At 39.2% G+C, this 12,468-nt stretch overlaps 1 protein-coding gene across 2 annotated transcripts in view; it reads left to right on the forward strand.

Moving 5' to 3' along the window:
* Positions 1 to 11,586: 11,586 nt before the first annotated feature.
* Positions 11,587 to 12,468, forward strand: part of SLC25A48 (solute carrier family 25 member 48) — a 39,999-nt gene continuing 39,117 nt past the window's right edge. For both annotated transcript variants that reach the window (XM_007423584.4, XM_025163636.2), the window contains exon 1: positions 11,587 to 11,852. In XM_007423584.4, the coding sequence (XP_007423646.2) occupies positions 11,807 to 11,852 (46 nt within the window). In that variant the 5' untranslated portion in view covers positions 11,587 to 11,806. The remainder of the gene's footprint in view (positions 11,853 to 12,468) is intronic.

The following is a 12,468-nucleotide window of genomic DNA, read 5'->3' on the forward strand; positions in this document are numbered from 1 at the left end:
TGGTAGCTCCTGAATGAAGGGGAAATAACTCAGCAGAAAGCATGAGGCTCAATGGGAAATGTGACAGTAGTTTATGCGACTTGTATAATTTCCTTTTCCATTGCGGTTCTGTTTACTTGCTGCAACATTCTTACTCCTAAAGGGATACATGTATTATTGTAATACTGTAAACTGAATGAATAATCTGTCAACCAATGCTTTTCTCTATAATATGCAACCACTCCTTCAATCCAAGGAAGCAGGTTTTTTGTTTTTTTTAAAGATGAAATTTAAGCACATACTGCTGCCTAAAGGAAACACAAGGAATGACTCAGAACTAGGCAGAATGAAGGACGGGTGCTCTGGAAAACTAAACATCAAACTTAAGAGGGTTAATACATCTGCATGTTATTTCTGAAATGAAACTTGAAAATATATTTCATTATGATAATTATATTGCCTTTAATTAATTTGTGTGTTCAATTGATATATTCATTATGTCAAGCCTCAAGGTTTATGGAGGGAATATTAGATCTGCATATATTTTCCATCAAGCTTTGGCTGATAATATTTTCAGGACTGTATTACACTTTATATTATGAACCTGCCTGGCAATGCTCTTTTAAATCAATAGTTTTACTTAAGTTTCTTCACTAAAAATTGAAGTACCATTCATGGAACAGAATGTGAGAAGAGCTTTGGGAACAGATCAAAAACCTACATAGATCAGCAACTTTTTCCCCACAGTAGCTACTAGATTTTCTGGGACTTTCACCCTGCAGTAAATAGTATTCTGCATAAGCCTTAAATTTTGTGTTAGAAAGTACGTATAGACAGTCCTCTACTTACAAACTTTCGAGTTCCGAACTTTTGCTGATATGAACAAACCTCCAACAACTTCAACAGTTGAAGGTGTGCATGTGAATGTATGCCTGGAAGTGTTTGGCGCACCATATACATATGCCGGAAGTTTACCAAGCACATGCATACATGTGGCGTGCCGTACACTTCTGGGCGTCCATATGCAGTGTGTCGTGGTTGGACTTATGAACAAAATGGACTTATGAACAGCCTCTTGGAATGTAACCTGTTTGTAATATGGGGATGGAGCAGGGGAGAGAGGAGATAAAAATTTTAACTGCTTTGGGAAGAGACCATGATAAGTCTTGACTCTGTGTATAAGTGTGTAGGAGAATTAACTTAAAATTAAGGTAAACCACACCACTATCCCTAGCCCCATATTTTACGAAGCAACACCCCCCCCCAATAGTATGAAAACCTTAGGCCAGCACATACTCACTAAGATGACGTAGTACAGCTGCCTTTATCCAGAGATCCATCTAATCCCTTTTCAAAGCCATCCAAGTGAGCAGCCGTTGCTGCATCTTTCCAAATTCTGCATTTTTACAATGTGCTTGTGAAGAGGTAAGTTTTTTCCTCTCTGGCCCGGACATTCACCATTGTGCTTCACTAGGTATCCCAGGATGGTAACCCTTTGAGAAGGCAAAATCTTTAAGTGATGGGTTTGGGGAGGGAGGGAATGGTACAGACTCAGACGAGAACTGAAGTTTTGCCTCCTTACATCGCAGGTAAGGATTTGATTTACAAAAATAGTGATTTCTTTTCAAACAAAATTGAGGATTTATCCATCTTTTTTTCCAAATATATCTCTTGATATAACTATTTCTAAATTGTATTTACTATGTATCTTATTCCTTTGGTTCTTAGGGCCTATCTGTGTCTTTAATTTCCCTCTTTTTCTGCTACAGACAGGCTTGAATTGCCCACGTCTGTCCACATTATCAGGGTTCAGCTAGGCCCATCTTAGTCGCTTTCCCAGCCGAGGAACGTGAAGAAGCAATTTTTTCTCCTTAGCCTGAGTCCTACTCACTCTTCAGCTGCAAAGTTTCACTGACTTGGTTGCTAGGTGGTTTTTCAGCCAGGTAACTGCTGCCTCAGTTGCTGCATTCTTCGGTTTCTGGCTAGAAAGGGAAAGCTTGTTATGCTGTTGGCACTGCTGTGGAAGCTGGTGTGGCTGCTGGGCTCTGCCTCTCTGCCCACCTCATGCAGCTGCTCTTGCTTCTGAACCAGCTCCCGCCTCTTCCAGGCCTTCAGTTGCCTGCTGCCTGTGGGCTCTGACCCCACAGACTCACCAAGCCAGCTTTGTCTTGGGCATCCTTTGCTTAGCTCTGCTCTCAGTGGTGATGCTTTTTCTCTCACTCCAGTGCAAAATGATGGAATGCCTCCTCCTGACACACCCATACCCCGACCTGCCAGCCTTCTTCCTTTGTAGCTTGAGGGCAGGCGTGGTCCAGCTAATTCAGCTGCAGCCTGGAAGTCCTAGAGGGGAAGAAGGGCAGGCTCGGGCAGACTGTTGTGAGCCTCTCTTCCTATGCTTTTATCTTTATCACGCTTGTTCCTTCCCTGCATAATTTTTTAACCCTTTATTATGCCTCAGATATAGTAACCTTTCCTCATAGGGGAATTCCTCTAATCTCATGATGATTTTGGTTGTCTTTTTCTCTGCACTTTTTTCTTGCTCAGCTTCTGAATCATGTACAGAGTTCTTCCATTTGCCATGATACTCTGGCACACACAAGCGTGGAGATAATGAAGGAGGAGGAGGAGGAGGAGGAGGAGGAGGAGGAGGAGGAGGAGGAGGAGGAGGAGGAAAACTTTTTGGCAATCCTCTGAGGGATTCATGGGGAAGTATGTCCCTAATTATCTTAGTTCTATATAATAGCAATTTTTACAGTTTGATAGGGAATGGCTGGATCACATTAGTCTAACAGCAAGAGCTGTGATCATTTATATCATGCTTGTGATCAAAATGATCCTCAGTGCAATGCTGGTTTGCATTTGTATGGAATGTTTCTTCCCATGAACTATAATTAAAATAATACTTTTAAAGAATGTCAGTGCATTTGTACTCTTAAAAGTTCTCCCTTTTCATTGAATTTCCAGTAAATTATCTCCAAATGTTTTGTAATTATTCACAAACCCTGAGCACATCAGCCTGCAAGGCACATATTATGCTTTGCGGTGGAAATTTGCTTTTGTTTTTGATACACGCAGCATCTGCGAGGAGCATTTCTTGTTAAAATTTCACACATGCACATACTTCTGGTTTGCAATGACTTCCAAAGAAAAAGTACTGTTTCCTTTGATGATGTATAATAAGAAACAATAATAAAATAACAGGCATACATGATGAGATAAGGAAGTTGTGTGATTATATACGGTAACAATCTGTGGTGCTTTTCTTTCTTTTAGGACAGGAGATGTGTAATATTTGTGATTGCATAACTCTCCCTAAAGGAAACATTTTAAAACACTAATTGAAGAAAAGGCATCTGAGTGAAACAGATTTGTACTTAAAATTTGGGGGAAAGTTTGGGGTAAATATGGAGAATGGGATTTACAAGACAATCTACTGGAGTAACAATCCCCTTTCTTCCTACAAGAAAAGCAGTATAAAAATGCTGTTCAAATGAGCAAAACCACACTGTAGCAGCCCAGAACTCCAATGAAAAGAAACAAACTACTTTTATAGCAGCTTTCAACACACTGAATACCCATATAACTTCATTAAAAGGTGTCTTTCCATGCAACCAGTTAGAACACAACCACCACAACCCATGAAAAGAAAAATTTTTCCATACACCAAAAGTATATGAGAAACCATCCAGCAGATGACTTGAACTACTAGGCACCACAGTAGTCCACAAAAAAAGAAAAAAGCTAAATTAAATGCAACAATAGTAGTTACAGATATGAACTGTGGTTAAAGATTTTAAACCACAAATTGAATCTTAACCACACAGAATTGTCTAGTCTTTCCTTTATGCTGATAAAGAATTTGTTCAAAGACTGAGAGTTGACAAATTTCATCAACTAGCTTTTGTCATCTGACATGCAAGTACAGGTGACAATCTTTTTGGCAACAGTCCAGTGTAGTAAATCCAAAGTTCTTCATAGAGGGACAAATTCCAAACTTTTGGAATATAACTTAACAACGCATTAAGATCTTTAAATCTTAAACTTCCTTCCATGAACCTGGTTCACCATAATAAGCATATTAAACAAAAGGTCTTGATCACAATATGCATATTAACACATATTCAATTTTATTACTTCGTTAACATAACCAACCTTTTAAAAACATCCATTGAGGAGTACAATGGATCCTCAGAAGAATTTTGGATGAAGTAACCTTGTTTTAAGACCCTAAAAATGTATTTAACATTTTTAAGAACCTGAGACCCCTGATTTTGTAACCCAATTTTCTATTCTAAATTTCTTGCATATTATCCATATTTAGTTTAGTAAAGTTTTTAAATTGACAGTAAAACTGAACTGTCGGTTTAGCCTCTAAACAAGCCTTTCTCTGTCACATTCAAAACTATTGGAGTTTCTGGGGCCTCCATTACATCTGGTCTCAACAAAGAACGTAACAAATGCTTTAACTGTATTGTTTATTTATTTGATTTTTAAGATTTATAAGGCCACCCAACTCAAACAGTATGACTCTGGGCAGTATACAGCATAAACAGTGAATCAAAAGAAGAAGAAAAAACAAAGAAAACCATATAACACTAAACAGATAATATATAGTAATATTAAATGTAACATGTAAACTTTTTGGTGGTGTCTTTAGATTTGCAAAGGCACCATGCCCATTTTAGGGCTGATATTAAAAAAAATTATAGATGTAATGCCCCCCTGCCCCCGCTCAAAAAGATCAGCAACTCTGCTGTCAGTTTTCAGCCACTGAGATTGATGCCAGCTCAGAGAAGTACAAAACAGGAGGCTGGAGATTGCAATTTGTGCCCTCTCCCCCTGAGCATTTAACCCTAGAAGTCTCCCCTCCTGGTTCTTTCCTGCTCCATCTTCCTCTCTTGCCCCATTGCCCAGCCTTTACTCATTGCTGAATTCAGCCCCACATGAACAAGAGATCCCAGGGCAGAGGGATGGGAGGGTGGGAGGCCCTGAATAAAGCAGATTATCTGGTCCCTTTTCAGTCAGGATTCAGGCTGGGCTATAGTACCAAGACAGCATTGGTTGCACTTGTGGATGACCTTTGGAGGGCTCAGGATGTGGTGTGTCTGTCCTGGCCCTTCTGGATATCTTGGCAGCTTTCAGTACTATTGACCATGGTATCTTGTCTGGACTGGCTCTGGGGTTTGGGAGTCGGAGGCACTGCCTCAAGGCTTGGGTCTCATTCCCCTCTTATTTAACAACTCCCGTGGAAAGATCTGGTGCACAATCTGGGGGTCCTCCTAGAGTCATGTCTCCTGTTGGAAGATGTGGTGGTATGTGGGAATGACCTTGGGAGACAGGAGGAAGATCCACAGCCTAGGCAATGGTCCGATAAGAGACAGCTCAGTCTGCAGGTGGGGAAAAAGCCTGGAAAGCATTTCAGAAGGGACCCTCCCTAGTTTTCCGGAGACTAAGAAGAGAGGAGGGAAGAAATACTTTCACTCTTGCAAGATTCTGTTTAATGTAACCCTACGATAAAGATAGTGCTGATGCTCCTAGTCGTGCTTCTCGTCTGGACTACCTTGGAGTACTAAATGAAGAGCAGGTAGCAGCAAAGGCCAGGGGGTGGAGTGGGGGGCTTTGCACAAATTCATCTTGTACCCCAATTGCACCCATTCCTGGACTGGGAGGTCTTGCTCACAGTCACTCACGCCTTAGTCACTTCCTGTTTAGATTACTGCAATGTGCTCTACATGGGGCTGCCCTTGAAGACCATCTGGAAACTGCAGCTGGTCCAGAATGCAGCACTGTGTGCAGTTTTGGGTTCTCTGTGGTTCACCTGAGTAATATCTAGTAACACCACTGCTGCATGAGCTGCACTGGCTCCCAGTTGCTTTCCAGGTGCAGCTCAAGGTGCCGGTTATTATCTTTAAAGCCCTACGTGGCACAGGGTCAGGTTGTTTGTGGGGCCATCTCTTCTTGAGGGTATCTACCAATCCTATCAGGTTATTAGGATGAGCATACTCCCCTCCCTTAAATGTCACCTGATGGCAATTTATATTCCTTTTGTAACCTTGCAAACATTATAAAAGCTCCATTAGGATAACGGGTAACTATCCCATTCTCATCCTACACTTAACCACCATTATTAAATATAGCATACTGATTTTGAGGTGATACTAATTTTCACCATATTCCTTCTTTTCCAGACTGTTTTCAACCATCTATTAATTTTACCATTAATTTTCATTATCCAGGCGTGCATATGTGTGTGATGGGATGGGGTGTTTCTCAATAGAAGTGGCATCATTATTTATTCTAGCATTTACTTTCTCTATTAAAATTGCTCAGCTTTTAAATCCCCTTTGTAATTGTTTTCTGATTTTTCTGTAGGACATTCTTTTTCCTCATCACTGTTTGCCAATGTCTGTGAGTAAACAGAAACATTTGCCTTTAAAACAAGTCAGCTTCTCTTTCCTAACCATTACCTCAGAGTACAATTGTGCCAAATGTTGGCACTAAAACAATTCCATCCAAAGAAAGCCAATAACAGAATAAGAAGGATGGAAGAATGCCTGAGAAATAAACATGGATGAAACTGTAATTAGCTCTCCAAAACCTCCCACAAAAGTTGGGGGAAATACATCGACAATTTAAAAAGTGGATTTGTTGAGTTTTGGAAATTGAAGACTCTAAACCTGTGAATGTTAAACAACTTTGCCAGGAAAACTCTAATTCGCTTCCATTTTTCTTTTTACCAAGAGACACTGAGAACTTAGTTGCATGTGACATTTGCATTTGAGTTTTGAAAATATCAAATAGGTGGCTATTTTTAATCAGGACCACTGCATGTAGGAAACACCAGGATTCTGACTAGAACTTGTCCTGGACACTGCAATTCACAACTGAAAAATACCCCCCCCGCCCCCCCAGGGCAATAAGAGCTTTTTTTTTTTTTCCCATCAAAAATTACAGCACAATGGATTGAGTTGGCTTTTATCAAAAGCATGGAAGAATTAAACTTCCTGTATACTCTACTGTATTTTAAATGTTATTACATTGTTACAAAGTGCAAGACACTGTGGGCAATGTTTATAACATTTTGAGTAGTTAAAGTCCTGGAGGCTTTAGTTACACACACTCATTGCTTTAAGCCGCAAGTAGCAGTCCTGTCAGGGGCATTCACAGAAAAAGTAAAAATATTAAGATGGCAGCCACAACTGCATGACTGAAGCCCCACCCATTTTTATATGTGTCATCCATTATTTTCCTCACCCCTCCAGCTCTATTAAGATGGCATACAATTAATGCCCCTGAGATCTGGAACCATCTGTATAGCCAAGTAAATAGTTCCACTTTCCTCTGCTTGAAATATAATGAGGGGCAATTATCCTCAGGAGAGCAATATGAGAAAATAAGGGTTAATTCTCCAACTGTCACAGCTGTATTTAGAAAAAAGAAAAAGCAAAGTAAATGGAAAGGCAGTATTGTTTAGAAGGGGGATAAAGTCTGGGATGGCTCATAAGAGCCCAGTCATTTCTGTAACTTATAGAAATCAAGGTTAGTGCAGTAGACTTTTTTTTTTAGTATTATGGGAGGCAAAATTTACTATTTATGAGTTCCAGTCAGAACTAATAAATGCTAATTGACTTGACATGTTAGAAATGAACACTGACACTAGTGTCTTGACCAGAAGTATCATAGCTGGCCCTTATATGGAGTGGACCAAATACTCTTTATTGTATTGCAGCTCTATTAAGATGGCATACAATTAATGGAATTTTGCAACTATTTGGACAGCATCTTTTATTTTGATGCTTGGTCATATTGCAGTATGATGTATTCCTTTGCCTGTTAAAGCAATAGGTTCATTCTTTATCTCTTTGTAATCTTTGTGCTTCTCCTTAGAAAGAAAAGATTACTCTGAATTCTGCTTGGCACAAAAGGTTATTTTATCTATGTTTGTGAATAAATACAAGGAATGCTGCCAAAATTTGAAACAAAAAAGAAACTCAGTGCTTTAACTGATAAATGCCATGAAGCTAGTGAATATGTCCTTTGGATGTGAATAATCTTGTTGCATTAAGTCACATGCAAAACGTGAATATTTCTGATAAATGAATTGGAGCTCTTGTTGACATCCAGGTGGCTTTCTTCCTCCACTCCTGTCAAAACCCCCAACTGCCAACTGACTTGAGAGCTTCCAGGAAAGCTGCTACATTATAGCAAAAGGTATTAGTAATGAAGGTAAATGCATTATTAAAATGGAGGTTCCAAAGCAGCTAGAATTCAAAAATCTTATACTGATTATAGACCAAATTAACAGTGTGCATTAGATTTAACTTGGTTCAAGATCCCAAGGAAGATCAGGTCCTTTTGGGAATGGCAAACAGGCTTAACCACTGTGTTCTAATTTTGGTTGTCAAAGAAACTCCAGTTCCAGTTTTTTTCTTTTTCTTCTTTGGTGTTGCAGGGCTAGAGCAAAAGACCATATTGTGGCAGAACAAACAAATAATTTCATTTTTATAAAACATAACAGAAATTTGTCATATTTCAGCCCTCTGTTATCTCTGACCAGCTGCACATTTTGCTGTAATCTGAAAAGAAATCATCCATTTGTAGTTTTCATTTGATAGATTATAGAAGAATGGAAGGGTTTTTTTCCCCCTGAATCCAGTGACATCAAACTGGATTACTTGACCCACATTATGTAAGCATCTTCTAAAGCTTCAAATCAGATCCCTAAACCAGACTGAGTAGTTTCTACATTTACATTAAAAAATCCATATACCCATAACTCCTCAAATTATTCATCACATTTGAATTACACTTTCATTTGAATTACACTTAATTGTTCTGTTATGCCAGTAATAGACATCAGTATTGAAAGAGAACCCGATGACTAATTCTCTGCTCTGTGAGCATAATTTCTCTCCATCTCATCTTGCAAGCAACACAAGTTGTTTCCCTCACCACCTCCATTCTCTCCTAGACTGGAACTAGCACAGATCACGTTTGGTAACAAAGCACCACCAGCAGGTAGATTTCATTGTTTCAGTTTTCCATGGGCAGAATAATCTCAGCATAAGATAATAGTGGCTGGAAGAACATAACATGCTGACTGAAAAGCTACAATTGCCATAGGCTGAGAAGGTCAAAGAAGTAGAATAAGGTCTATCAAGCAATCTCAGTTGGAGCTCTTGCATAGCAACTTGGCACAGGGAGATTTCTCTCCATTGTCAGCTGTGTGAATTTCAGCAGTTAAGTCCTCTTCCCTCTCTCAGAGTGTCCGAGGGGCCTTAACACCTATGAGCTGGTAGCCAAGGGGTTGTTGAAGGTTGAAGTGTCCCCTGCATATGTGAGCGTTTCTGAGAGCAGGCATCTAACCCAACCAAGAAATAATGAAGCCGGTTTTATTATTATAACTTAGAGGAGATAGATGATAGGGATAGGCAAAGTCTAGCACCTTGTTAGCTACGTCCTACGAAGAGACCTAGCGCATCTGCTCTGTGGACATGGACCTGGGAAAAATGACAGAAGGAAGTGGTCTTAAATTAGCAATCTCTTAGGCAGAGAATAGGCAGAGTATTATACAAAGAGGGGTCACAGAAAATCCTTAACTTCCTTTCTGCATCCTACTGTCCCCTGTGGTCAGTAGGTCTTAAGGTACTGAGGAGTCGGTGCCACTGGATTTGGACCTCCAATAAGGGTGATGCCAGAGATATGAAGAATGCAGGCAGGACATCTTGCCTAAAGAATCCTGGCTTTTTAGGAGCACCATATTATTTTGTTCCTGATATTACATTGGGATGGAAATATTTTGCAGTAATTAATTCTTGCATTATTCCTGTGTGCTAAAACTATCCACTACTAGGGCTGCAAAAATCAAGATTATCACTAGATAGCAGCAAAGAGTTAGAATTTTCTCTATCTCTTTGCTTCCATTTAGGAGCTGCCTAGATTTTTGCATCCCAGATAGGATAACCCTACTGTGAATCTCATGTCATCTTAGAAAATGTAGCTCCTTGGGACAAAAGGTGTTACATATTTATCCCAATTAAACTGTTTATTGGAATTGGAACTTTTAAGGAAAAAATAAACATGTTATGGCAAGTATGAGAAATACCAGAATAGCAGCATTGATTGAAAGGGTTTAACTCTCCCTGTCTGTGCCTTTTGCCCTGATTAATAGCAGTTGGAAGATTTGATTCTCCAGGCTTGCATTTAAGTATTGTTTCTTTACATTCCTAAGATCTAAGCACAGATTCTCTTTCACATGTTCCTGTTCTCAACTGTTCACTTGTTTATCAAGAAAAGGGATGGGTAAACTTAAGATAAATGGATATTGCTGACAGCAGATGGCAGTGTGATAACACTTTTCCTTTTTAAAATGTTTAATTTGTGATTCACCTCAATGTTTAGAGAGGATTCACAGTGTGTGGTTTAAAGTGAAATTCAAAATATTGGCTTATCACCTTTAATCTGTCATCATTACAAACTAGGACTTCTTTTTCTAGAGGTGAACTGTAAGCTAAGTTTATGGATTCACACAAAGGGCAGGAAAATAATGCCTAACCCCTTGTCTCAGGGAATCAGGTTTGTGGGGGAAAGGTAGAACAAAGTAGAGAGTTCAGTCCCTAATTATTATAATGAAGTATGTCATATGTAATGGCAATCTAGATATAACTCTTGACAATGAAGATACTGAAGTGGTGGATATCTTCTGCCTTTTATTATCAACTATCAACAGTAAAGGAACTAACAGTCAAGAAATATGCCACAGACAAGCACTTGGTTCAGTCTAGGAAAAGGTATATGCAGAATGTGCCTATACCTACAAAGATCAGAATTACACAGGCATCATTTTCCCTGTGACAGTCTATGGAAGTGAAAGTTGGACTTTCCAGAAGCAGGATAGAAAGATTCTTGCTACTTTTGAACTTTGGTATTAGAGAAAACTCCTGAGAAAACCATGGAAAGCTAAGAAAACAAACGAATCCATTATTATTTAACTCAACTTGTTTTGATATAGCTTTTTTTCTTCAATTCCCATGAAAATGCTATTAAAATGTCACTTTTTGTCAATGTTTAGGCTACATCTACCATTACACAAGTAACCTTCTTTTCACCTTTTTCCTCCTACCCTTGCAGCTTCCTGGTGATTCTCAAAGTCTGATTTAAAGGATCCCCAGTTCAACAGAATGGTTTAAGGGGGTGCAGGGGCACTCCTTTCCAATAGCAGATGCTGTTCCATCACTAGATGAACACAGTTCTATTTCACCCACTGTAAGTTCATCCTAGGGAGGAATGTCCTAAAGCTTTGAGGTTATAACAGATTTTCATCACCTTTCTTCAGAAATATTGTGGTCACTTGGATGCTTTCACTCTGATCACCTTAGTTTCCATGTATACGATTTTCTTTTTTGGCTTCAGACCAAATGTGCAAATAAAGAGACATAGAAGTTCATGATTTTCTATGTTGACCATAGATTAGCTATTTGCCTTTAATTAGTCACATACTAGAATGACTTCTGGAACCTGTGGTTCTTATTGTACTGTCCCTTTAAGCTCTGGGAGTATGAGGTCACTTTGTGCTTTGAAGGCACTTTTGCGGGGAAGAGAGACAGAGAGTGGAATCGAGTTGTTTGAGTTCTGAGGCTGTTGAAAGTTGCCAAAGAAACCACTGCTCTGCAGTCATAATAGGACTCTGTGGGATGAGGATAAAAAAACAGATTTGAAAGAGGCATACTGAGATTCTCTTCTGTTGCTTGCCTGGTGCTGGAGGAGATGAATGTGAACTGCATCACCCAAGACTAAAACTGAACGGGACTGCTTAAAACGTAGTAATATGGGCAGCCTTCAGTTGGATGATTTTGTAGCTGGATGGGTAGGAGGTAAGTGATCCATGTGGGATAATGTGAAAAGACAGCAAAGGAATATTAAAAAGGGGCACAGATTTAGCTGGATGTTGATCAATTCTGAATTTAACAGATTGCACACATAGAGTTCAGTGTATTTCTCAGCCACTTGTATGTGTATAATACACCCCATTTTTGAAGAAAATATCTTCTGAATTAAGCAGTAGTTGCTTATAATGAACATTCAGCCCTGTGATTTTTCAAAGGCACTAGATCCATAAATGACAATTGGTTCAGGAGAGGAAAACAAAAACAAACAGGACTAAGTGTAGGTGAAAATTATTCAGGTTCCTTTCCCATTTTACTCATGCCTCTAATAAAGATTCAATAGAGATTTCCTAAATTAATTGAGCTGTGGGGTCAGATCCTGATGTTTAGACAGCTGGGATAGTGCTGTCTAATATTGGCCAGTCAGAATCCTCTATTCAGCCACTCCCTTCATGAGCTGTTGGTTTGACTAGAGATCAGGATAAGAAAATATGGACAAATGCCAACATTTTCAATCTCTTTTACTACTGGTCCCCAACTTATTGACAATCTGATGCTTTCATCTCAGTGGGTTGGACTTAAATATTCTAAACAGAGTTCTATT

The sequence above is a fragment of the Python bivittatus genome, unplaced genomic scaffold (genome assembly GCF_059951505.1).
Source record: "Python bivittatus isolate LINGU-HERP-01145 unplaced genomic scaffold, Pbiv_v1 ctg000080_np1212, whole genome shotgun sequence".
Lineage (NCBI taxonomy): Eukaryota > Metazoa > Chordata > Lepidosauria > Squamata > Pythonidae > Python > Python bivittatus.